The 26,653-nt window shown below is 38.9% G+C and overlaps 1 protein-coding gene across 2 annotated transcripts in view; it reads left to right on the forward strand.

The window, feature by feature from the left end:
• Positions 1-26,653, forward strand: part of POLD3 (DNA polymerase delta 3, accessory subunit) — a 51,830-nt gene that overhangs the window by 10,829 nt on the left and 14,348 nt on the right. The window contains exons 3-8 of one of the 2 annotated variants that reach the window (XM_005579078.4): positions 3,233-3,335; positions 9,931-9,970; positions 11,286-11,418; positions 16,979-17,246; positions 18,434-18,506; positions 23,428-23,593. In XM_005579078.4, coding sequence (XP_005579135.2) covers positions 3,233-3,335; positions 9,931-9,970; positions 11,286-11,418; positions 16,979-17,246; positions 18,434-18,506; positions 23,428-23,593 — 783 coding nt within the window. The remainder of the gene's footprint in view (positions 1-3,232; positions 3,336-9,930; positions 9,971-11,285; positions 11,419-16,978; positions 17,247-18,433; positions 18,507-23,427; positions 23,594-26,653) is intronic. The other variant, XM_074014749.1, reaches the window with a different exon arrangement.

The raw sequence follows: 26,653 nt of genomic DNA on the forward strand, positions 1-26,653 counted from the left end.
AGAGCATCTTGGGCATGGTACCTGCCTATCACGTCTTCCCTTAGCATGGTCCAAACTAGCATCAACAAACCAAAATGTTCATGGATCTGTTAGCTCATTTATTCTTCTAACACAATTGTTGTAATGGAAAGAAACATCAAAGGGCAAAGAGGAGGAATCAGCAAAAATCCTGACTAGGGCACCTTTTTGTACTCAAAGAGTTAACAGTCCAGAGCGGATGCCTCATATGTAAAATAAGTAGTTGAATGCAGGGTGATACATGCTGTAATAATGGATATGAGATAAGATTTGTTAGAGCTTAGAAGGCAGAGGCTCATTTTCTAGGCATGATGGCTCACTCCTGTAATCCCAGCATTTTGGGAGGCCAAGGCAGGAGGATCGCTTGAGCCCAGGGGTTCGAGGCCAGGCTGGCAGAAGGAGGGGCATATACAAAGGAATAAAGGGAACTGTAGAATGTTTCATAAGGATGAAGATAGTGTAGGTATGATGGGGAATGGTCAGAGATACAGGGCCCAGAACAAGAAGGGTTTTACCTGTCATACCTAGAGATTTGAAGTTGATCCTTAGGGGATGAGAAGCTACTGAAAGCTTTGTTACACTTATTATTATTATTATTATTATTATTATTATTATTATTTTGTCTTTTTTTACCCCCGCTTTTTGTGGAGAACGGGATCTCACTATATTGCCCAGGCAGGTCTCAAACTCCTGGGCTCAAGCTATCCTCCCGCCTCTGCCTCCCTGAGAGCTGGGATTACAAACATGAGCCACCGTGCCTGGCGCTACTGAAAGATTTATAACAAGGAATTATATTTCAGGCAAGACTCTCTAGCAACTTTTTCAACATCAACAGTGACTAATAGGCATTGCAAATTTAATATGCCCCAAAACCTAACTCCTGACTTCTCCCCTCAACACCTGCTTTTCCTGCTTTTCCCCTATCTCGGTGAATTGCAGCTTGCTTCTTTGGGTTGCCTAGTGCAGTCATTTTTGACTCTTCTTTCTCTTACACCTCACCACAGTATATCAGCAAATCTTCTTGTTTCTCACTTTAAAATATACCCAGAATTCATCCACTAATTACTACCTGCACTGCTACCGCCCCAAACTGAGCCACCAATCATCTCTAGGCTGGGTTATTGCAATAGCCTCCTAACTGGTCTCCTTGCTTCCTCCCTTGCTCCCCTACAGTATATCGTCCACATAACCTCAGATCCTTCCAAAAGGTGAGATCATGTTACCTCTGCTCTCAAGTTTCTAATGGCTTCCTAAAGTCCTATGGTAGCCACAAAGCCCTATGTGCCTGGCACTCTGCCCTCTCTCGCCTACTACTGTCCTTATTTCACTGCAGCACACTGGCCTCCTTTCTTTTCCTTGGATCTTGCTGACCATCCTGCGTCAGAACCTTGGCATTTGTTGGACTGTCTGCCTAGAACATTGTTTCCCAAGATATCCACCTTGCTGGCTCCCTCCCTCTGTGCAGGGCTCTGCTAATGAGGCCTTCCCTAATCACCTTATATAAAATAGCAAAACTTCTCAGGCACCCTCTGTCCTCCTTACCTTACTTAATTTTGTTTCCATAAACTTACTGTCATCTGAGATTATATATATTTATTGTGTGTCTCATTTCTAGAATGTAAGCTCTAAGAGCAGACTTGCTTTATTCACTATTCTGTCACTAAGGCATAGAACATAAAGTAATCACTCAGTAAAGTTTTGTGGACTGAATGACTTGATTTGCATTTTTTAAACTTCACTTTGGCAGCATCATGGATAATGAAGTTGAAGTGGGGAGGAGAAGAGGAATTGATACTTGGAATTGAAATAGTCTAGTCAAGAGATTTGGAGGGCATGGAGTCAAGAATTACTTGGGAAGGAGAGCTGATGAGACTTGGCAACTCACTGGATAGGAAGAAGTGAAGGATAATGACTCCCAGATTTCTGGCTTGGGTGGTTTGAGCAGATGATGTTATAGTCAGGGATGGATGAAATAAACCGAGGAAAATATGTAGTAGGGTGACCAGCCACCCTGGGTTTGCCCAGGATGGTCGATTTTGTCACTGCAAGTTCCACATCCCAAGAAACCCCTCAGACCCAGGCAGACAGGAATGGTTAGTCACTCTAATACATAGAGTGAAAAGATAGCTGAAGGCAGAACACCAACAGTTAAGGAAAGGGAGGAGGTAGAGAAGTCTCTTCAGAAAGTGAAGCAGAAGCAGTGAGAGGGGTAGCAGGAGACTCAGTGGGTCATGGTTTCATGGAAGCTGAGAGAGCAGGCTCTTCAAGAAGAGAGTGAACAGCAATGTAGGTTGAGTTTCTCTGGGGATTTTTAAATTTCTAGCTGTGCTTGGCAGAAGTATATTATAGAGAGACTGTAAATGTTTCTCGAAATAAAAGACATGTTATGTCTCTTTTTGTTGTTTTTAAACTGGATTGTTGAAGGGAGCCAACTTCTGATACTTGCTGGATCATAGGGTAAAAATGAATTTAGAGATTTTACTAAAAGCATTATTTCTGCATTTAGTATTTGGCTATCTCAGGTTAATGAATTATTCTGAATACTGGGCGATGTGAGTAAGCTGTTACATTCTGCAATTCTGAATCGGCATTAAATCTGAGTAATCTTAAAATTGGAATTTCAGAGCTGGACATTTGTGATCATATACTTAGTAGTTCTTAATGTTTTGGAGTAATTCACTCTTCAGAATCCATCGAAAACTCTCACACATCTCCTCCCAAAAAAGCACATAAACATTTGCTGAAACTTTAGGGTTGGAGGGTTATAGATGGCCACCTGAATCCCAGGTTGAAAGAATCACTAATCTAATATAACCCTCCTGTTCACACCTTGGGATATTAAGAGGCCTAGACAAATTAATTATCTTATCCAGAGCTTAGACAGTTACCAAACTACTTCTTGATTCAGTGTTCTATTTATTATGTATCATTGCCACTGTTTTAATGCAGGTTCAGTCCCTCTTGGTCTATTATTAATCTTATTTCAGTTAATATACTGATCACTGTGCCAGCTCCATACAAGTGGACTCTACTCCCCATGTCCTGTCTACAGTCCATCCTTTTTTTAACTGACCATAAGCCAAGCAAAAATGCTACTGTTCAGAAAATTTGATGGACTACCAGATTTCATATATCTTTTAAGTCATTAATTAAGAGTTGATCATGTAAGAACTCTTACTGATGACTTACTTGTGGCTTGTTTTCTTTGGAACAGGATGCTGTATGATTATGTTGAAAGGAAACGAAAAGAAAATTCAGGAGCCCAACTGCATGTTACCTATTTGGTGTCTGGCAGTCTCATTCAGAATGGACATTCCGTAAGTTCTCAGAGCCTTGTAATGAGCTTAAATGTGTTTGTGTTATGAAGAGTGTTATAACATAGTTTAGGGGAGAGAAAAAAACCAAGATTCTGTGTTATAGTAGTTTTAAAGAGCTGTTTGATGGCGATGATTATTTTGGGTGTTTAGACTAAATCTAAAACTGAGAAGTTTGGGTAATATCTTGGCTGTGATGCAGAGACTGTATCATTATTATGCAATAAGATGTTAGGAGACTGCTTCTGTTATTCCCTGTATCTCTTTTTCCCTCTTGAAGGTATATGGGGAACAATGGTGCTTAATTTTACACCTGTTCAAATTTCAAATCACGAATACAAGTGTTCAAAAATTATAATTTCTTTAACTGAACTTCATTTTAATTTTGAACATTCATTTGGGTAGGCTTACGTCTAAGTGCCTAAAGGGTAAGGGTTTTTGGCAGGAGCATGGCTAATGCAGTGCATAGGGTGGGAACATTTTATTCTCCTTCCTCTTCTTTTTGTAGTCCCACCTGGTATCTGGTCATCTGGCACCGCAGGTGACTGCTGGATTTCATCATCCTGACTGTAAAGCTTTCTCAGGTCTGCTTGATTTTTTTCTTAGCTATTTTCATGTCCCTCTCAGGGGCACAGGGATCATTCTGTTACTCCCATGCCTTGGTGGGTACCAGAAGCTCTGCTAAGATGTCTTGTTCCCTCTCCTGCACCACACTGTGCCTTGGGAACTTTAATAATTCCCCTCTCTGGCGTCCTCCCAAAAGTAAGGCATACCTCCTCTGTTCTCACTTCCTCAGACTTCCTGTCTGAAGGTTCTTTTGGGCATAAAAAGCCCCATGGGACTTTGCTCAAAGGTCAGGTGGCCACTTCTCAAAGATCTACTACGTTTTCCTCTTTCCTTTGATTTTCCCTCAGAATCATAAGTTCAGAGCCCTGATTTGTCGAAATATTGACTGGATTTGTTTTTTAGCAATTGAGTCTCAAGCATGTGAGATTTAAAACTGAAATGTCAGGCTGGGTACAGTGCCTCGCTCCTGTAATCTCAGCCCTTTGGGAAGCTGGGTTAGGAGAATCACTTGAGCCCAGGAGTTCGAGACCAGCCTGGGCAACCTAGCGAAACCCCATCTCTACAAAAAATACAAAAACTAGCCGGGCATGGTGGCATGCGCCTGTAGTCCCGCCTGCTCAGGAGGCTGAAGTGGGAAGGATCACTTGAGCCCATAAGGTCAAGGCTGCAGTGAGCTGTGATTGCACCACTGTACTCCAGCTTGGGTGATATAAAATAAAACTGGAATGTCAGTTTAGTAATTTACAAGGAGCAACAAAACTGCTAGAAGGATCAGATACTTAATACTCTCTAGCCAACATATTCTTTTCTTGTTTGCAAGCTATTTGGCAAGCCAAATGATAACCAAGATATTTGCAAGTGTAAAATAAGATGTCATTTATATCTCTGAAGCAAAGTTAAACAGATGTGACTCATTTACTTTCAGAGATAAACCTGCCTCCAGAGTTCTGCCACTCTAGAGCTCTTGAATGGTTATTGTCAAAGATTATAGCTGATTGTCATATTTTCTTCTGTTTACAGGGTCAGCTAACCTTCTGTCTCTTTCTTTAGTTATGTCAATACCCTCAATCTAGTCATATTTAAGCCTTTACTTGGGAATCTTTATATTTCTTTAAAGCAGTAATTTTTTTTCTTTTTTTGGTCACTGAGAATCTGAAAGAAAAATGCATATGTTGACATTCATAAAATTTTGAGTTCATGGATCTTCTGGAATAGGATCCCAAGTTAATAATTTGTGTTTTAAGATAATATAGATTTTTACTCAAACTGACCCATTATAACAGGGGCTCTTAATTTAGGATTCTTGGACAGTCTTCATGGTTGGTCTTCAGAGTCCAGAGTTTTCTTGGATGACACTGAAAGTGTTCAAATTGTGTTCCTCAGTGCATATTTCTGAGACCATTTTTCAAAATGATGTATAACCTATAATCAGTTAAAAACTTCTAAGCCATGGCTTGCTTATAAAAAGGTTTTCTGTTTCTAAGTATAAGATGGCATTTAAATTCTGCCTATCTTTTTTTAGCAGGAGAATGCTTTTTCAAACAAAATCTTAATCAGAGTTCTATATGTAAAATGTATTAAGAGCGTGGTTGCTGTGGTTGAAGTGGTTGTGAGGATTTTGGAGCCCTGGACTTGCCCTCCCAATAGCCTCACTGGGAAGCTCTGTGGAGCCCTGTGGAATTAACTGACCAAATGTGGATGCTTACCTATGCTTTTTTTCCCTTAAAGGGAATCCTAAGGAAAGGCAAATTCTTAAGCATTATGTCAGGTTTTGTTCTTTTAATTCTTGTATTAATAATTTCCTTTTCAAGTTTTTAGTGCTTCTAGAAAGAAAAAAAGACATTACACGGCTTTGTATGGAATTTTTAATTATTTTTATTTTTATTTATTTTTTGAGACAGGGTCTCACTTTGTCACCCAGGCTATAGTGCAGTGGCAGAATCTCGGTTCACTGTAGCCTCAACCTCCTGGGTTTAAGCCATCCTCCTGCCTCAACCCCGCAAGTAGCTGGGATTACAGGTGCTCGCCACCATGCCCAGCTAATTTTTGTATTTTTTGTAGGGGTAGGGTTTTGTCACGTTGCCCAGGCTGGTCTCGAACTTCTAAGCTCAAGTGATCTGCCCTTCTCGGCCTTTCAAAGTGCTAGGATTACAGAAGTGAGCCACTGTGCCTGACCTGGATGTTTTTAAATGTAAATAATTTTTATTTTTCCAATGATTATTATAAAAAATGTTTAAAAATATATAGAACGTGAAAGCTTCCTTCAAATCTCATTCCAGAGATTCTTCCAGAGGATTATTTGAAAATTTCAAGGAAATATTTGGCTGGTTCTTTTTGTAATGTGAAGAACTGTCAACCTGATCTATGCTTTATGGGTTCCCTATTAGCTTTTCATCTAATGATTTTAGCTGAGATTAGTTTTAATCATTGCCTAAATCATTAATTCACTAAAGGTTACAAAATGGTGATGTTTTGCCTTGAACTCCTGGGCCCAAGTGATCCCCTTGCCTCAGCCTCCTGAATAGCTAGGGCTGCAGACATGCACCACCATGCCTGGCTAATTTTTTACTTTTATTTTTGTTAGAGACGAGGTCTCACTATGTTGCCCAGGCTGGGTTTTTTTGTTGTTGTTTTTGAGACGGAGTCTTGCTCCGTCGCCCAGGGTGGAGTGCAGTGGCGCGATCTCGGCTCACTGCAAGCTCTGCCTCCTGGGTTCACGCCATTCTCCTGCCTCAGCCTCCTGAGTAGCTGGGACTACAGGTGCCCGCCACCACGCCCAGCTAATTTTTTGTATTTTAATAGAAATGGGGTTTCACTGTGTTAGCCAGGATGGTCTCGATCTCCTGACCTCATGATCCACCCGCCTCAGCCTCCCAAAGTGTTGGGATTACAGGTGTGAGCCACCGCACCTGGCCGACTGGTCTTAAACTTCTGGGCTCAAATGATCCTCATGCTTCTGCCTCCCTAAGTGCTGGGATTACAGCCATGAACCACAACACCTGGCCTTTCTGTTTTTTTAGCCGTAATTTTTCTATGAAGAATTTTCTCTCATCAGCTAGCCATGTTTTCCCTGTTCTGCTAAGAACAGGGGGCTTACCCCCTCCTAGGCTCTGGGTTTGTGGATGCTCCCTAACTCCCATGTCCACAAGGAACCCATTGAATCAGAGCTCTACTCTGGTCTGCATTGTTTTAGCACCAGCTGGCATTTCCATTCTGTTGTTTTTTATGTACTTTCAGTATCCCCCGAGGCAGTATATAGCCACTCTGACCTGTCTGGTCTATTCAGATCTTCTCATGAGGTGCGAATTACTGTTTTTAGGGCTCTTTACTGCAAAGCTTCATAGGTTTTGAGTGATTCATTCCTAATGGTCTGTACTTTTTATAATCTCTGTAATTTTTAGTGTGCAGTTTTACAGACCCTGACTTTTTTCTTCCCTTAAATAAACCAGTAAAAATGACATTTTTAGGACTGCCTGTTTTAAGAGAAAACACATTATGAGAACATTAATAATCCCAGCTCAAACTTATGGTTACACTTTTTAAAATACTTATTTGATGTTTAGATTGCTCTTTTTTTTATGTTGTGAATTTTGGTGATTCCGAACATTAACAAAAATATCTATTTGCTTTACACAAATATACAAGGTTTCGACAAGCAAAACCAGTATTATTACCAACAATTTGATTACTGAAAATAAGATTTCTTTGCAGTTCTTTGTCTGTAGGATATGTCCTGCTAAGGATGCACAGTCATCCTGTATTTTAGAATCACTTGAAATAATTCCTCACTCTACTGAAGCCACCAATTCAATATCTAGTTAAATTCAATTTTTTTTTTTTCCATTTTGCTTTCAATTCATAGGTTCCCTCCTTTCCCTTACAGGTAACTATTACGTTGGGTTTGCCTTCTCCTTCCTTTTTTTTTTTTCAGATGGAATTTCGCTCTGTCGCCCAGGCGTTGGAGTGCAGTGGTGCGATCTCAGCTCACTGCACCCTCTGCCTCCTGGGTTTAAGCAATTCTCCTCCTCAGTCTTCCAAGTAGCTGGGATTACAGGCACCCACCACCATGCTCGGCTAATATTTTTTTGTATTTTAGTAGAGACGGGGCTTCGCCATCTTGGCCAGGCTGATCTTGAACTCCTGACCTCGTGATCCACCCACCTCAAACTCCCAAAGTGCTGGGATTACAGGCGTGAGCCATTGCGCCTGGCCTGTTGTATATATTTTTAATATAAGAAAATATATATTAATTTTGCCTCTCTTTCTTAGATAGATGTTTTCATACGTGCAACCTATTTTGCACTCTGGTTTTTTTTTTTACATAACAGTAGATTCAGAGCATCACTCCACAGCAGTTATAGAAATATTCCTCATTATTATAGCCACATAGTGCCACATTGATAGATATACCTTAGCTTATTCAGCACTCCTTTATTGGTAGTTGTTATTTACGATCTTTGGCTATTACAGATATTAATAGTGCTGTAGTGAATAGCTTAGTGTCTCTGTGTTTTGTATATTTTTGCTAGTGTGTTTTAGGGTTACATTCCTAGAGTAGAATTGCTTGGTCAAAGGGTGAGTGCATGTGTACTTTTGTTGGATATTGCCAAATATCACTGTTTCTTGTTCCCACCAACAATGTATGAAAGTTCCTGTTTCCGTACAGCATATGTTATCATATGTTTTAGGGATATTTATATTTCTTTTTCTGTGAACTATCTGTTCCTACCACTTGCCCTTTTTTTTTTTTTTTTTTTTTTTCCTTTTTTGAGATGGAGTCTTACTCTGTCACCAGGCTGGAGTGCAGTGGCACAATCTCAGCTCACTGAAACCTCCACCTCCCGGAATTAAGCGACTTTCCTGCCTCAGCCTCCCGAGTAGCTGGGACTACAGGCACGCACCACCACACCTAGCTAATTTTTGTATTTTTAGTAGAAACGGGGTTTCACCATGTTGGCCAGGAAGATCTCCATCTCTTGACCTCATGATCTGCCTGCCTCAGCCTCCCAAAGTACTGGGATTACAGGCATGAGCCACTGCGTCTGGCCTCTCTTGCCCATTTTCTAAAGGGTTGTTAGTCTTTGTTTTCTTTATTTTTAGAAGTTGCATATTAACCCTTTGTGATGTAAGTTGCAGATTTTTTTTCCACTTTATTGTTTGTTTTTGTACTAAATTTTTTTTTTCATTTAAATTTTTTTTTATAGATTATTTCAGTTATTTCTGGATTTCAAATTATACTTAGGAAATGTTCCCTCTTTCTTAGATTATAGCCGGTTATAGAATTCACACATGTTTTCATGTGCATGTGTGTGTTCTTTTCTTTTTTTTTGAGACCAAGTGTCACTCTTGTCACCTAGGCTGGAGTGCAGTGGCACAATCTTAGCTCACTGCAACCTCCGCCTCCCAGGTTCAAGTGATTCTCCTGCCTCACCCTCCTGAGTAGCTGGGATTACAGGCGCCTGCCAACACACCCAGCTAATTTTTGTAGTTTTAGTAGAGACAGGGCCTCACCATGTTGGCCAAGGTGGTCTCAAACTCCTGACCTCAGGTGATCCACCCACTTCAGCCTCCCAAAGTGCTGGGATTACAGGCATGAGTCACCGCACTCAGCCTCATTTTTTACATTTAAATCTCTGATCTATTTAGAATTTATTTTGGTATATGGTATGAGGAACAGATCCAATTTTTATGTGGCTCCATATGATTATACAGTAATTCTTATTAAATCACTCACTAAAAAGCCTTTGCTCACACTGATTTGAGATGCTTTATTTTTTAAATTGTAGTACTGAAATCTGTACTAGATCACTTTTCTTAACCTTATTGAGAAGTTTTAAGATAAGCAAATTATTTTTTTCCTGAAAGTAAGCAAATTAAAAGTGAGTCTGACTTTATTAAATTATAACATATATTTTAAGGAGTGCCTGGTGTTTTCCTAATTCACATCCAAGCACAATTGAATTATTGGAGCAAGGAAATTAAAATTGCAGATTCTTACATTAAGCACTAATCAAGTGTTGTTTTCTTACAGTGCCACAAGGTTGCAGTAGTGAGAGAAGATAAATTGGAAGGTAAGTGTTTTAGTGACTTAGCAAGTTTTCCTCTTATGGCATCAATGTAGGTGCAATAAAAAATCTGCCTCTAACATCTGCATATATTTAGCTATTTAACTGAATAGCCCAATAGTCATTTTATTAGTAGTTTTTGAAGCATGTTAAAATATGATACTACATCTGCCTAACTTCCCATTTTTAGGGCCAATAGCTGCTGACATTTATAAAGCACTTTTATCATAGAATTTCAAAACTCGTGACACATGCAGAAACTGTTATGAATACCATATGAGCTACCTCATCAACTGTAAAAAGACAGTGGCAGTTTTTTTAGGAAGCAAGTTAAAGAATGCTTTTCTGGAAGTTAGAAAGACTTCTAAATTAAATTTGTCTCACTCTTTCAAGACTATTAGTGCTACCATTCGATTGTTTAAAAACCCAATTCAAAGGAATTTAATAACAGGGTTCTCCTGATCTTGGACCTATATCTCAAGACAAAACCTGTACTGTTGTACTTTGTATATAAAGGCTCCTTGGCCTGCAGGCCCCATTTCACAGATTGGGACTGAGGAGGGTGGAGGGCAGCCATGTCAGGGACACAAAAAATATGTGTATTTTAAAAAGAAAGAGCTCCTGCCTGTGAGGGTAGGATGGGGTATTTTACCAAATTTAACTCTAAAGTATTCAGAGTGGTGGGTTTGTCTACTTTTTACTTTCTGAATTCCCACAGTGTTAAGCAAAGCAAAATTTCTTTATTGTATAGATAGGTAATGATTATCTACTATGTGCCAAGCTCTATACTAGGAACTGGGGACATGGAACAAGTTAGCTGCAATCCTTTCCTTCACAGAACCTAACATTTGTTCTTGTGGTGTTCTTTTGTGTTTCTCCTCCGTAGGCTTATCTAGTTTGCATTGTTTTTATTATAGAGTTGCTTTCTCTAAACTAAAATTGAAATATATAAATGATATTCTCAGATATAAATTACTTAGTCCTCTTTAATTATATGCTATAGTGTAAGGCTCTTTTCTGACCGAAAGAAAAAGATCATCGTAGTCATCGTCAATCATTAATATTTACTGAGTGTCCACTGCATGACTGATACCCTCACAGGTGCTGTACTTAGAAATGACTCACCACCACCAACTTGTCATAATGTCCCCATTGCAGACAGAAGGGTTGATGTTTTACTGTATATGTGGCTCTGTGGCCTTTTAGAGTTTTTTGGACCACCGCAGATTACAAATGCTTTAATGCAGAAGGGTTTCTTGTTAAAGTCCTCTATGCTATGAAGTTTGTGTATTAACAGACTGCTTTTCCTGTTGACTTGTAGCAGTGAAGTCCAAGCTAGCTGTGACTGCCAGCATCCATGTGTACAGCATCCAGAAAGCCATGCTAAAGGACAGTGGGCCTCTGTTCAATACTGACTATGACATCCTTAAAAGCAACTTGCAGAACTGCAGCAAGTAAGCTTCTTAATGTTCCTTGTGGGCTTCTTTACGAATTGATTTTGTAAGATGTTTACACAGTGGCTGCCTCTTAAGAGTGAATGCCAAGTCTAGTAAAACCCCATTTATCTTGCAATAAGACACATGCCTGGTTTTATTAGTACATCATAAGGTGAAAAATAGCAGCCACAACCCATATTGAAAACCCCAGTGGACTCCCCATAAATCTACTTCTCATGTATTTATCCTGTCACTGCCACCAGAAATGTTTGTCGTGCCCTTTCTAACTCCCTTACCCAGTCTCTGCTTGTCTAAATCCTACCTATCCTTCAACTAGTTCAAATGTTGTCCTTAAAAAAATAATTCCTAATTTGATACCCCTCTACTTTTCATCCAAAAACAACTTTTTCTTAAGCTTCCATACCAGGATCAGGTTTTTAAAATCTTTTGTATCCTTAACAGCACAAGGAGGTAATGGGCTATAATGCATGTACATTTTGGAAATTGGTGGTCACAGGCTTGAGTTGTGGCTTTGCTGCTTAGTAGCCCGGTGGCATTGGACGAATTACTTAAACTCTTTGAGCTTTGGTTTCTTTGCCTTTAAATTCGATGTAATAATGTCTACTTCGTGGGGTTGTATTGAGAATTCAGATCAGTTCCCCAGATATATATTGAGCACCTACTGCTGTGACAGGTACTGAGTAAAATCATTTGAATTCATTCAGCAAATATCTCATGATACCTGTGACATACCATACAGTAGAGAGTGAATGTGCCCGTGTACCTTTTCATGTAACTGATGGGAGACAGGAGTTATGATACAGTGTAAGAGTGCTGTAATAGGAGGAATATTGGGGGAAGATGTTGGCTGGGGCACTTATCTCCCACTTTTGGATGGATAGAGTCAGGGGACAAGACAGTTATGACTTATGACACTGAAGGTTATAACATCTCACTTGAGGCTTGAAGGCCCAATAGAAATAGCCAAGCAAAGGAGAAATGAGAGGCTAAGGACAGAGCTAAGAGAGAAAACATGCTTGTGCAGAACCACAATTGTTTTCTGTGGCTGCAACTTAGAGTGAAAGGTAGGAAATAATTAGATAGAAGACTAAAAAGGCCAAGCAGGAATTACATTATGCTTTGATTACTAGGATAAAAATTTAGACTCTATTCTGAGAGCACTGGGGAGCCACTGAAAATATTTAAGCAGATGGAGTGAAATTATCAAAATTGCATTTTAGAAAGATTGTTCTGGCTGCAGTATTGAAGATAGATCAGAAGAGAATAATCTGGAGGCAAGGCCATCTGGGAGGAGAAATGTGGCTGTGATCCAGGTGGATACGACAGTTTTCTGATGTAAAGTTGTGCTGTTGGGGATGGAGAGGTGTGAAGTTTAATGAGTCATGACCATCAAAAAACCTTGACGTGGCCGGGCGTGGTGGCTAATGCCTGTAATCCCAGCACCCAGCACTTTGGGAGGCCGAGGCTGGTGGATCACAAGGTCAGATCAAGACCATCCTGGCTAACACGGTGAAACCCTGTCTCTTCTAAAAATACAAAAAATTAGCCGGGCGTGGTGGCAGGCGTCTGTAGTCCCAGCTACCCGGGAGGCTGAGGCAGGAGAATGGCATGAACCTGGGAGGCGGAGCTTGCAGTGAGCCGAGATCACTCCACTGCACTCCAGCCTGGGCGACAGAGCGAGACTCTGTCTCAAAAAAAAATAAAAAACAACCTCAATGTATGGTAGTGGTCAGGGACAAGGTGTGTGGGGGTAGGGGATGGGGGAAGATAGCCTTTCTTGGTATTAAAAGTTTGATACCCCTGCTTCTGGCTTGGGCAGCTGAGTACTAAGAAGGGGAATATAACAGGAGGAGCAGGCTTTAGGAGAGAGAGAAAAATGACAAATTGGGTTTTAGAGATGTTGAGTTTGAGAAGCCTGTGAGAAATCCAAGTGAGGATGTCCATCGCAAAAGATAGGTGAATCTAGAGCTAAGGAGAGAAATCTGGGTTAAAGAGAGATTTTGGAATCAGAAAGAATAGTAACTGGGCCATAGTAGTAGATAGTTATGCAGAGAGAATGTATAGAATGAAAGAAGGGCAGAAAGTAAAACTCTAGGCCAAATTACTAGCTGCGTGACCTTGGGCAAATTATTTAACTTCTCGGTGCCTCAATTTTCTTGTCAGTAAAGCTGATAATAGTACCAGCCAAATAGGGTTGTAGAGGATTAAATGGACTATTATATGTTAAGCACTTAGAATAGCACTTGGCACATAGTAAGCACTATTTAATGATAGTTGCTTTTCAAGGGAAGAACAGAAAAAGGGGGGCTCAAGAGGGAGCCATCAGAGATAAGAGTATATGGGGTTTTAGCCCCTAAGGAAAGAGATTCAAGTAGGAGGGACCAGTCAACAATGTTAAACGTTGCTGAGAAGCCAAGTAAGTTAGAAAGTGAAAATTATCCATGGAATTTAGTGATAGCCTTGGTAAGAGCATTTTCAGTGGAGTGACCAGATTCTGGTGAGCTAAGTAAATGGGAACACAGGAAGTGAGACAGCAAATATGGACAGATCTTTCCAGGAGATTTGACTGCAAAGCAGAAAAGAGGGTGGTAGCTAAGGAGGGATTGAGACGGGAAGGATATATACGTTTCTAAAGTTGAGAATGACTTGAACTTGGATTGTTAGGAGGGTGCTATAGAGAAGAAAAGGCTGAAAATCCTGGGGAGGTGGGATGACTGATAAAGATGGGTCCTCAGGGAGAGAGAGAGACAGAATTGCCATAGTTTCTGTAAGTTCCATGAGAATAGGGATCGTGTCTCAGTTGTTAACTATATACCCAAAATAGTGCCTGGCACACTAATAAGTAGTTATTGAGTGAATTAGTGATAGACATTAGTTCTTTTTTTTCTTTAGCTCAAAACCTTGAGCATAAGTATACAAATATTTATTAAATAAACAAATGTATAGCCAAAGAGTAATAATTTACAAGTCTCTTGTCTTTTAGGGAAGGATTTCAAGAAAATATTAACACCCTGATAAGTTTATTTGAAATATATTACTAGATTTCAAAAAATTTTAAAATCTAGTTGGGTATTCCAGGCTCTAAAAATCAGTTCCTTTGTTGTATCTAGCAAGTAAGCAAACAAGAATAAACGTGACGCAAAAGTTCAAAATGAAATCTGCCAGGGCCCACTAAAATAAACATGGCAAGTAGAAATGTGGTAATAGGAAGCACTTCAGTGAAACTTTACCTAATTACTTAAAGTATCCTCAGTAGAAAAGTGAATTTATCTCCAACAAATGAGTTTGTATTTGGTCCTGAGAATTATGGGCCAACTGAGATCTGACTCATGATTTCGTGTGTTTTAAGTGCCGTGACATGAAGAAAGTTGAAATTTTAGGATTGACCAGAGATCTCTTGTCATCAGACATACTCCCAGCCTAACTCGGTCTCTTCCTCATTGCCAATTCCTGGTCCTGACCCTAAGGTGTGGAATTCAAACCAGAAGGAGAAAGAGTTGTTTCAACGCCAACTTCAGACATTGACAGTGAAATAAAACATTACCCTTTTCCTTGTATGTGGAAGTACTGCAAGGCCAGAGAGGAAGAGCAGTGGGTGAAAGCAAATGATTTCCATCTGTTCTTAACTCTGATGCACAAAAGATGTGTGTAAATACAGAGTTTTCTGATGAAGACCATAATAAATCAGTGGAAGATTTTTGGAGCTTTTGACTCTAGCTTTGGGGCTGTCCAGTCTAAAGTTACTTCTGAGATGAAATGATGTATCAGGGATTTTCTTTTTTTTTTTCATTAGACCAGGTGTTCTAGCAGTTAATCTCGAAGTTGTGCCTGGTTGATCTTTAAGATAATTGCTATCACCACATAGTTTAGAAATCTCCCACCCCAAGTTGAAGGTGATACACTAAAGAAGGGAGAGAAGCCAGAAGCCTCACTTTCATTCACTTAGTCATTCTTTCAACATGTTGTTTCTAGCACTTTTCTGTGCCAGGTCTTGAGCTGGGTGCCTGAAATAAAAAAGATAAATAAGACTTCAAGGAGTTCTTACGTATGCTCAATAAGCAAGACTGGGAAAAATAAAATATTTTTCTTTGTTAGAAAAAGCTGGGGAACTTTGCTTTTTCTAACAAAGAAAATAATCCTGTGAGAAGGCTAAATTAATTACCTATTCACAATGTGGAATGTTACATTATGGATTTGTGTGAAACGGCACTTCTATAATGATTAGAGAAGAGATGTATGTTCCCTTTAATATGCCACGCAAGCTGTTCCACCAATTTTCTTCTCTTGGCCTTGGGCATACTTACTTGTCTGGTGCCGTTAGTATTATTAGAAATTATTAACAAATGGCTGTCAAGGACTATAGGTTATTGGAGCCAGTGGCTCTGCTCCCAGCTTCTCCTATTTTTCTTTTTTTTGTTTTTTGTTTTGAGACAGAGTCTCACTCTGTCACCCAGGCTGGAGTGCAGTGGTGTGATCTTGGCTCACTGTAACCTCTGCCTCCCAGGTTCAAGCAATTCTCCTGCCTCAGCCTCCTGAGTAGCTGGGATTACAGGCACGTGCCACCATGCCCAGCTAACTTTTGTATTTTCAGTAAAGACAGGGTTTTGCCGTGTGCCAGGCTGGTCTTGAACTCCTGACCTCATGATCCACCTGCCTCGGCCTCCCAAAATGTTGGGATTACAGGCATGAGCCACCACACCCAGCCTTTTACTTGTTTTAAAGCATGATTTGTTTATTTATTTTGAGACAGCGTCTCACTCTGTTCCCTAGACTGGAGTTGAGTGATGAGATTATGGCTCAGTGCAACCTGGACCTCCTGAATTCAGGTGATCCTCCTACCTTGGCCTCCCGAGTAATCAGGGCTATAGGCGTGTGCCACCACACCCAACTAATTTTTGTGTTTTTTGTAGAAACAAAGTTTCACCATGTTGCCCAGGCCGTCTTAAATTCCTAGACTTACACGATCTGCCTACCTCAGGTTCCCAAACCTCTGGGATTACAAGCATGAGCCAGTACACCCAACCCTGCAGCATGATTTACTCTGGCCAAGAGCGTTGCCAGGAAATTTGTTAATATTTAAAGCTTAGTTTTGATTCAGTCAATATTTATTGCAAATCTAGCCCTATCAGAGGAAGGTCTTTAAAAACAAGGGCTATTTCATTTCCCAAGGATAATGAAATTACTGCGTCTTTTATTATTGTTGGTTGCATTCTTTTTTGAATTAGGATACTTTTTTCAAAAAAAGCAAGAATATTCAATTAATGGTGGTAGAAGGCACCTAATTCCAACCCTGTCTGTTACTAACTAGATGTATGACCTAGTACAAGTGACTCACTTCTCTCTAGTATTTGTTTCTTTATGTAATAGAGAGTTTCATACAACATTTTTCTAAAGTTGATTTTAAACAATATTAGAGTTAAGTATTGTGTGGAAGAAGCAAGAATTTGAAAATAAGGTTGTATACTGACATTAGTTTTTTTTTCTTTCTCTTTTTTTTGTTGAACCACCCAAGAATGCATATGCTGACATTAACTTAATGTAACATTTCTGTCCCTAGATTTAGTGCTATACAGTGTGCAGCTGCAGTCCCTAGATCTCCTGCTGAATCTTCTTCATCTTCCAAAAAGTTTGAGCAGTCACATCTTCACATGTCAAGTGAGACACAAGCCAACAATGAGCTGACCACCAATGGTCATGGCCCACCTGCATCCAAGCAGGTTTCCCAGCAGCCCAAAGGAATTATGGGAATGTTTGCCTCCAAAGCTACTGCTAAAACCCAAGAAACCAACAAGGAAGCTAAAACAGAGGCTAAGGAAGTAACAAATGTAAGTCTTCTTTGAAGATACCCTTCATTACAGCTCAGAGTGGGTAACTAGAAAAGCATTAATGGTCCCAGTGGTAGTAGTTTATTTATGTAAGGTTCTGATACTCAGTTCTGATTTTTCTACTTTAGTTTGAACGCTTTCATACTTGATACTGTTACCTGAAAGAGTTCTTTTGCTTTTGATAATGATTCTCACCAAGCCTTGGATTTCCTTTGCAAACGAGATTGTTGTGAGACCCAGATGAAAACATGTGAAAACACCTCTAAAATTGTTAACATTCAAAAAAATGTTTATTTGCAATATGTCATTCTGAGGAATATCTTATGTTCTGGGCTTTGCAATATATACCTTCCTTCCTAGTGTATTTCCCATTCTTATTATACTTTATGTGGGTTTTTTTGTTTTGTTTTTGCTTTATTTGCTTCCCTTAGATTTTTATTGTTCAGTCATCTGAACTAACTTAAGGGCATTGACTTAAGAAAAGTATCATTCCAATACTATTTTAAAAATCCAGAAAAGTATAATTATTGTTGTTACTATTATTATCACTGTCATTTTCAAGTGTCAAGTGTATTCAATTCAGATCACTGTCATTTTCAAGTGTCTGTCTTGGGGAAGAAGGATGGAGGAAAACAATAATGTTTATTGAATTTCAGCTGTGTGCCAATAGTTTGGTCTTTGTTCAAATCCTCTTATCAGTTCTGTGAGGGAGGTATTAACTATTTCCCTTTCACATATGGTGAAACTGAAACCTAGACTTAAGTAATTTGCCTGGAGCTCATATTGCTACTAAACGGTGGGAACCAGGAATTCAGATCTACTTCTGATGATTAAAAATGTAATGTTTTAGGTTTTCCCGCTTTGTGTACATACTGCCTCTGATCTTTTTTAATTCTGTCAAATTAAATAGTTTTTAAATGTGCTCAAGAAAAGTTTAGACATATCCATGGGTACTTAATTTTATAAGATCTATAAGAAACTAAGCTTTAGAGATTAACACCAGTTACTATCTGGTGTGGATTATTGTTCTAGATTTGTTCTTATATCTAACGCCTCTGCATTTTGGCACTATTATATAGAGACTATACTATCGCAGCAGTGTGCTATAGAAAAGATTGTTTGAGACTGCTACTTCATGAACAGCCTAAATGCTAGCAAAAAATCATACGTGTTTTCTGTGCTTGTAGGCATCTTCAGCAGGCAACAAGGCCCCAGGGAAAGGGAATATGATGAGCAACTTTTTTGGAAAAGCTGCTATGAGTAAGCATGTTCTTACCTTACTTTGACTAATGAATGAATGTTAATGTAATGACATATTATACCGGAAGTAAAAGTTACTTTGTTTAGTTTTTGCCTGTCCAGGAGACTACCTGCATCCTAACATAAATTTACAGTGTACTGCCCAATATATTGATGAAAGTAACTTAGCTGGAACTTTATGGGTGAGTTAGGCTCAGTTGAGATCTCTTCGAGAGCAGTTTATTATTCCTGGTTTAACTTCCCGCCTTGAAAAGATAATGAACTATTTCCTTCATAGGGCCCTTGAAAATGGGTGATTAAAATAAAAGGGAGGCTGCCTGGCTACGCAGTATAGTATTGAGGTTAATAACATGGATGCTAGAGTCAGTTTGCCTGGTGTGACCTTTATTTCTTCTATCTCTCAAGGGTCCACAAAAGCAAATATTTTGCCTTTCTTTGGTTATTTTTTGCAGATTACTTACAGTAATGAATTAGACTTCCAGTGTGAATTAGAAGGGCCCGAGTCATAATGGACATTTAAAAATCTTTTTTTGAGAAAGCAAAAATCTTCTTTATTTTTAAAAAGGTACTTGAGTAAGAATTCTTCTGTATGGAAAGAACCAGTAGTCACATATTTTCATACTTCTCATATCAAGTGTACATCCCCTGAGAGTATGTGGTAGAATACCAGGAAGAATGCAGGAGCCACAGGATAATTATGGCACACTTTCTTGGAGCATCAGTTTTACAAAGATTTTTCAAGGAGGCATTTTGTTACATGCCTATGCAAGCAAAATTAGTCAAAATTCTGCCTTTCCATGATGGCTAAATTTTTTTTCATATTCTGCTTATGTAAGCGTGACAGTTTTTGTGTTTGCTATAAAAGCTGTCAGAGAACATTTTTGTGTTCTTGCAGCTCAGAATGGGTAACTAGAAAAGTGAATGGAAAATGTGATACTTAAAGGTTTCTGGGAAGCATTGTTGTATTACTGCAGGCACAGTTGGTGTACAGGGAATGATTCCTACTTCCGTTAAAACAGGTCCCCAACCCACAGGCCACTGATGGGTAGCAGTCCGGGGCCTGTTGGGGACTGGTTTGCACAGGAGGTGAGCAGCAAATGAGCAAGCATTATTATGCCTGAACTCCACCTCCTGTCAGATCAGTGGTGGCATTAGATTCTTATAGGATTGCGAACCCTTTTGTGAACTGTGCATGTGAGGGATCTAGGTTGCGGGCTCCTTATGAGAATCTAATGCCTGATGATCTGAGGTGGAACAGTTTCATCCTGAAACCACCCCTACGCTGCTGCCCACCACCACCCCTGCCTATGGAAAAATTGTCTACCATGAAACTGGTCCCTGGTGCCAAAAAGGTTGGGGACTGCTGTGTTAAAGCATCATGCTGTCACTGACCTGCCTAGCTGGTATGGGCCACTGTACCCAATCAGATCATGGTTTCTTGGCAACTTTGATGAGACCCATCTTTTTGTTGGTTGCTTTTTTTTAAATGCATTTGTAACCTTAAAAACCCAGTGAATTTTAAAATTCTTATTTTTAAAATACATAAAATATGTGATTGTGAATTGTTTAAAAAAATCAAACTATACAGAAGTGTACTTATTTAAGTCATGTGTTTAGTTAGCAAATAGATCAAGCACCTGCTATATGCTTGGCATTGTTATGCACTGGTGATACAATAGAGAAAAAGACAAGGTCCCTGCCTCAAGTCCTTATACTCTACTGAGAGAGATGGACAAATAAATATGGAAAAAAAGCCAGGCATGGTGGTACATGCCTATAATCCCAGCTACTCGGGAGACCGAGGCAGGAGATTTGCTTGAGCCCATGAATTCAAATCCAGCCAAAAATATAGCAAGACCCCATTCCTAAAAAAAAAAAAAAGTGGATGATTGTAATTGCTAGGTAGGAGTAATAAGGTGTTATAATGGCATGTAATTCAGTGAGGGGGAAAACCTGGATAAAATAAAATACTATTAAATATTAATGTAAAAAAAAGAATTGCTTACAAAGTTAATTTATTTAACAGACATTTCTTCAAGGCTGAATGTTCAGAGTAAAATTAGGACTTTTTTATTGTATTTGACACATGACAAGATCATTACAATGAAAATGAAGCTTGAGAATTGGATGAAGAGAGTTCATTGTGGGGACTTGAACCATGTAAACTTAATATTGGACAGTAACAAGTGTTGCCAAGGATATGGAGAAATTGAACCCTCACGTTCTGCTGTGGGGAATGTAAAATGATGTGTACTCACTTTGGAAAATGATATGGCAGTACTTCTAAAAGTTAAACATAGAGCAGCAGTTCCTCTCCTAGATATCTACTCAAGGGAATTAAAACTGTATGTCCACACAAAAACTTGTACATAGATGTTCATAGCAGCATTCTTCGTAATAGCCAAAAATTGAAACAGTCCAAGTCTGTCATCTGATGAATGGATAAACAAAGGTGGTATATCCAGACAATGAAATGTTATTCAGCTATAAAAAGTAATGAAGTACAGATTGATATGTGATATACATGGATGAACCTTGAAATATTAAGTGAAATAAGCCAGATAGAAAAGATCATATATGATTTCATTTGTATGAAACATCCAGAATAGGCAAGTCTATAGAGACAGTAGGGGCCGGGCGTGGTGGCTCAAGCCTGTAATCCCAGCACTTTGGGAGGCTGAGGCGGGCGGATCATGAGGTCAGGAGATCGAGACCATCCTGGTTAACACGGTAAAAATCCGTCTCTACTAAAAAAATACAAAAAATTAGCCGGGCATGGTGGCAGGCACCTGTAGTCCCAGCTACTCGGGAGGCTGAGGCAGGAGGATGGCGTGAACCTGGCAGACAGAGCTTGCAGTGAGCCAAGATCGCTGCACTGCACTCCAGCCTGGGCAACAGAGTGAGACTCTGTCTCAAAAAAAAAAAAAAAAAAAAAAAGAGAGAAAGAGGAAGGAGAGGAGAGGAGAGGAAGATTGGTTGTCAGGGACTGGACTGGGGTCAAGGAGGAATGCTAATGGGTTCAGGGTTTCTTTTTGGGGTGATGAAAATGCTCTAAAACTGGACAGTTATGGTGGATATACAACCAAAACCCACTGAATGTAAAGTGATGAATTTTATGGTATGTGAATTATATCTCAATTTTTAAAAGTAATGCTTTATATGTGATAAAATTCAGCATTGATTACAAAATTTAAAGGTCATAATTGGTTATCTTTATTTGCTTGAAAAGGTTTCATGTTTTCTTGAGTATAAGAAGGAAATGCTTTTAATCAGCTAGAAAATAGGTGACTTGATCATTCAGGTAACAAAATGTCATTAAATTTTCCTTAATAATCGCCTTAAATTGTTGCATTGAACTACCTCTTTACCAGTTAATTGGCTATTGGTAGCTGCATATATGTTTAAGTTAGAGTTCTCAAAATTCTGTGAAACCAAGACAGAGAGAAGAAACTCTGGATGCTGAATCTAATGTTTGATCAGTGGTATTTTAATTGAGATCGGTTTTCTGTAATTGGTAAACTCAATGCAGTAGCCTCGCTTTCCTTAATACATAAGGTAGGTAGGAAGTGTTTGGAGGTTTTTTCTCCTAATGATGCCATTTTTAAAACAATTGCTATTAAAACAGTATAATTTATGTGATAGATTGAAAATTTTGCATAAATTTTAAAGCTACACATGTGACTCCAGTGTACTGTATTTTTTGGATTGGCTGTTGACCCCTAGAGCCCTGGAGATGCATGTTTACTCTCTTATACAATTTGGGATATTTGAGAGGCACTGATACTTGAGAACAACAGTTGAAAATGCAAGAGTATGCCATCATTGGAAAGGTGGATTCCACCGTTCGCATTTTCTATTCAAGTCTTCAGGAAAAATAAAAGTGTAAATAGATTACATTTTACACTTTGGTCCATCAGCTACACCTTCAAATAATACACATTATTTATAAATTATTATACTAAGCTATGCATAATAGCCAAGACTATGATACTAGTTTTTTCTACACTGTAGAAGGTTTAAGCTATTATAACAACATATAACCAAAACTACTTATTGAAGCGCCTCCAGCTATTGACAGCTTTCCAATAGTATTTTGTGACTTTACTTGTGAAAAGCTATCACTAAGTACAGTGTGAAGGCTAGATGACATGCTTCTGTAGTTCCTCAGATGGTGAGGCCTTTTTGCATTTCTTAGTTCTCCCTGTTGCACAGTAGTCATTCTTCAGCTCGGTGTAGGAAAAGGGTTAAGGACTTTGAGGAGTTAAACTGACTTCTGTTCAAATCCCAACTCTTACCTTTTCTGTCAGTGTTACCTTGGATAAATCATTTAACCAATACTGATCTCTTTTAGTCCTTATAATAATCTTGTAACTATTATCCCAGGTGTAGAAAAGACTGACTTTTAGATAAAATAACTTGCCCAGAGTGAAGCGGGGTTTGAACCAAACTTCTTTGAATCCAAAATGTCTTTAACTTTTATCATTAAGGTAGTAGTGAGATATTAAGGGTATCCAGGCATTAAAAGATAGAATATATAGAAAGTAAAGGTCTTGGCTACAAATCGTTGTCACCATTTGTAAACTGTGTATTGTTGGGAAACATCTTGTAATCCTTCTGATTATTGATTTTCCTCATCTGAAAAAGATGATACCTCATAAAGTTGTATATGTTTTTTCTAAGCCTTGCTTTTACTATCATTTAGCCTGGGGGCTGTGATACAATGAGGGATTAGCAGGAGGCAGAAATGAGAAGTTACAGTTAGAGTGGTAGTTGGAAAGGAGGAATGTTTTCTAAATAGTCCATGAGCTCCTTTTTGCCCCTGCTCCTAACATATTACCTGGCACATGGTAGACTGTCAAAAGGATGATGTATTAATATTGCATGATGGGGTCATATGTCGTCTGCTATACTCTATTTATAGATAAACTTAAAGTCAATTTGGACTCAGAACAAGCAGTGAAAGAAGAAAAAATAGTGGAGCAGCCTACAGTATCTGTCACTGAACCAAAGCTGGCAGCTCCTGCAGGCCTGAAAAAATCCAGCAAAAAAGCAGAGCCTGTTAAGGTGCTGCAGAAGGAAAAAAAAAGGTAGGAAAATGTTGTTGCTTGTTGGGGAAGAGTCTCTACTGGGGGTGAGAAGGTCTCTTTGGGCTTATTGACAGCAGGCAGTTTTCAGTTAAGTACTAAATCCCACTTAATGCCTTACCGATACAACTATACAACCAAAATGGAAAGAGAAGCCCACTAGCTTATCTAGTGGAGTAGAACTGTGGAATCAGCCAGTTTGGATGATTTAAGGACCAAAGTCATTTTTTTGGCCTTATTGATCTAAATTGATTGTTAGTTTTTGTTTTAAATTTGTGGACATGGCATAAGTGTGTCTAATTGTGTGTGTGTGTGTTTCACTTCAATTTGCCAAATGAAGGGTTACTGTTTCCAGTCAAATTTAAGAGAAAAAGTTCTTTGTTTTCTTTTTGTATCAATGAGTTTATTTTTCAAGTGGTAAAATGTAATTAGAAAAGAAAATAAAAAGCACATAAGCTATTAAAACTAGATCCAGGAATTGGAGACACTACCTCATAGTTGGTAGAATTAGTCTGTTGAAAGAAATTCTAAAGGACACTGTCAAGACTGATAGGCCTAGAAAGACGACTTTTGTGGCAAGGTTGGGATTACTCTCGTTGAAAACATCAACAAAATGGTGAAATTTTAGAGGGTTAAAGCTCTGTCCAGTGGGCCTTACCTCCTAGGAACTTATGACTTGTATGGATAAAAATGTCCCCAACCATGGGTACATCACTCACTGTTGATGCTTATTGCCAGGAATGCATTCAGTATTTCACTACTAAATGTGATGTTAAATGTAGATTTTTAATAGATACCCTTAACCCGATTGAGGAAGTTGTTTTCTGTTCCAAGGTTGCTAACAGGTTTTATCATGAGTGGTTATTGAATTTTGACAGATGCTTTTTTGAATTTATTGGATGCTCAGACGGTGTTTTTATTAATGTGGTGAATTAGGCCAACCTTGTGTTCTTGGGATAGACTCCACTTAGTTATGATATTATCCTTTTTTATATATTGCTGGATTAAATTTGTTAATATTACACTAAGCATTTGTTGCCTGTGTTTATGAGGGCTATAGGTCAGTTACTTTCTTTTCTGGTAATGTCTTTATCAAGTTGCTGTGTCAAAATTGTGCTAACTTCATAAGATTAGTCATGCACTGCATAACAATGTTTGGGTCAACAATGGGCCACATATATGACAGTGGTCCCATAAGATTATAATGGAGCTGAAAAATTCCTATTGCCTAGTGACATCATAGCTGTCATGACATGGTAGTACAATACTTTCCTCACGTGTTTGTGATGATGCTGGTATAAACATACCTACTGTGCTGCCAGTCATGTGAAAGTATAGCATATATATTAATAGTTATGTATACATAATACTTGATAATAAAAATGGCTATGCTACTATGATTACTGCACTATACTTTTTATCATTTTAGAGGACAGTAGTCTTTCTACTTATAAAAGAAGTTGACTGGGCCGGGCGCGGTGGCTCAAGCCTGTAATCCTAGCACTTTGGGAGGCCGAGACGGGCGGATCACGAGGTCAGGAGATCGAGACCATCCTGGCTAGCACGGTGAAACCCCGTCTCTACTAAAAATACAAAAAATTAGCCGGGCGAGGTGGCGGGCGCCTGTAGTCCCAGCTACACGGGAGGCTGAGGCAGGAGAATGGCGTAAACCCGGGAGGCGGAGCTTGCAGTGAGCTGAGATCCGGCCACTGCACTCCAGCCCGGGCGACAGAGCGAGACTCCGTCTCAACAACAACAACAACAACAACAAAAAAAAAGAAGTTGACTGTAAAATAGCCTTAGGCAGTCGTTAGGAGATACTCCAAAAGATAGGAGATACTCCAAAAGAAGGCATTGTTATCATTAGAGATGACAGCTTCATGTGTGTTACTGCCCCTGAAGAAGACCTTCCAGTGGGACAAGATGTGGAGGTGGAAGACAATGATCCTGACCCTGTGTAGGCCGAGGCTAATGTGTGTTTGGGTCTTAGCTTTCAACAAAAAAAGTTTAAAAAGTAAATACAAAATTTTTAAAGCAGAAAAAAGCCTATAGAATAGGGATATAAAGAAAATATTTTTGTACAGCTGTACAATTTTTTGTTTTAAGCTGTGTTATTACAAAAGAGCCAAAACGTTATAAAATTGAAAATAAAGTTACAGTAAGCTGTTTATTATTGAAGAAAGAAAAACATTTTAAAATAAATTTAGTGTTGCCTGAGTATCCAGTGTTGATAAAGTCTACAGTAGTGTACGGTAACATCCTATGACCTTCACATTCACTCACCACTCACTCACTGACTCAGCCAGAGCAACTTTCAGTGCTGAAAGCCCCATTCATGGCAAGTGCCCTAGACGTGTGTACCATTTTTAATCTTTTTTATACAGTATTTTTACTATCTTTTCTCTTTTTAGATGTTTAAATACACAAATACCGTTGTGTTACAGTTGCCTACTACAGTAACAATGATGTACAGGTTTGTAGCCTAGGAGCAGTAGACTAGACCATCTAGGTTTGTGTGAGTAGACTCTATGACGTTCACACAGTGAAATCACCTAACAATGTATTGCTCAAAATATGTCCCTGTCATTAAGCGATCCATGACCGCAGTTGGGAGAAGTTTCCTCTGTTTTCTGAAGGAGTTTATATATACGTACATATTTTTCAAATGTTTAATAAAATTTACCAGTGAATCCAGGGCTGGATTTTATTTGTGGGAAAGGTTTTTGTTGTGAATTTGATTTAACTAGAGCTGTGCAAATTCTCTAGTTCTTTTGGATCAGTTTTGACTGAGTTGTGCTTTTAAAACTCAAAGTTTGATCTAAATTGCTGAGTTTATTGGCATAAACCTGTTCGTTATATAACCTTATTCTTCGAGTTTGTAGAACCTGTACTCAATACAGATTTCTTCACTGTTTCATTCCTGATTGGTAATTTATATTTTTGTTTTCAAAATGGATTTTATAAAAAGCTTATTAATTTTATTAATCTCTTTCCCACAAGTAACAACGTTGGCTTTGTTAATTTTCTTTTTTTTAATCTCATTGATTTCTGTTCTTATCTTTA

The sequence above is a fragment of the Macaca fascicularis genome, chromosome 14 (assembly GCF_037993035.2).
Source record: "Macaca fascicularis isolate 582-1 chromosome 14, T2T-MFA8v1.1".
Classification (NCBI taxonomy): Eukaryota; Metazoa; Chordata; class Mammalia; order Primates; family Cercopithecidae; genus Macaca; species Macaca fascicularis.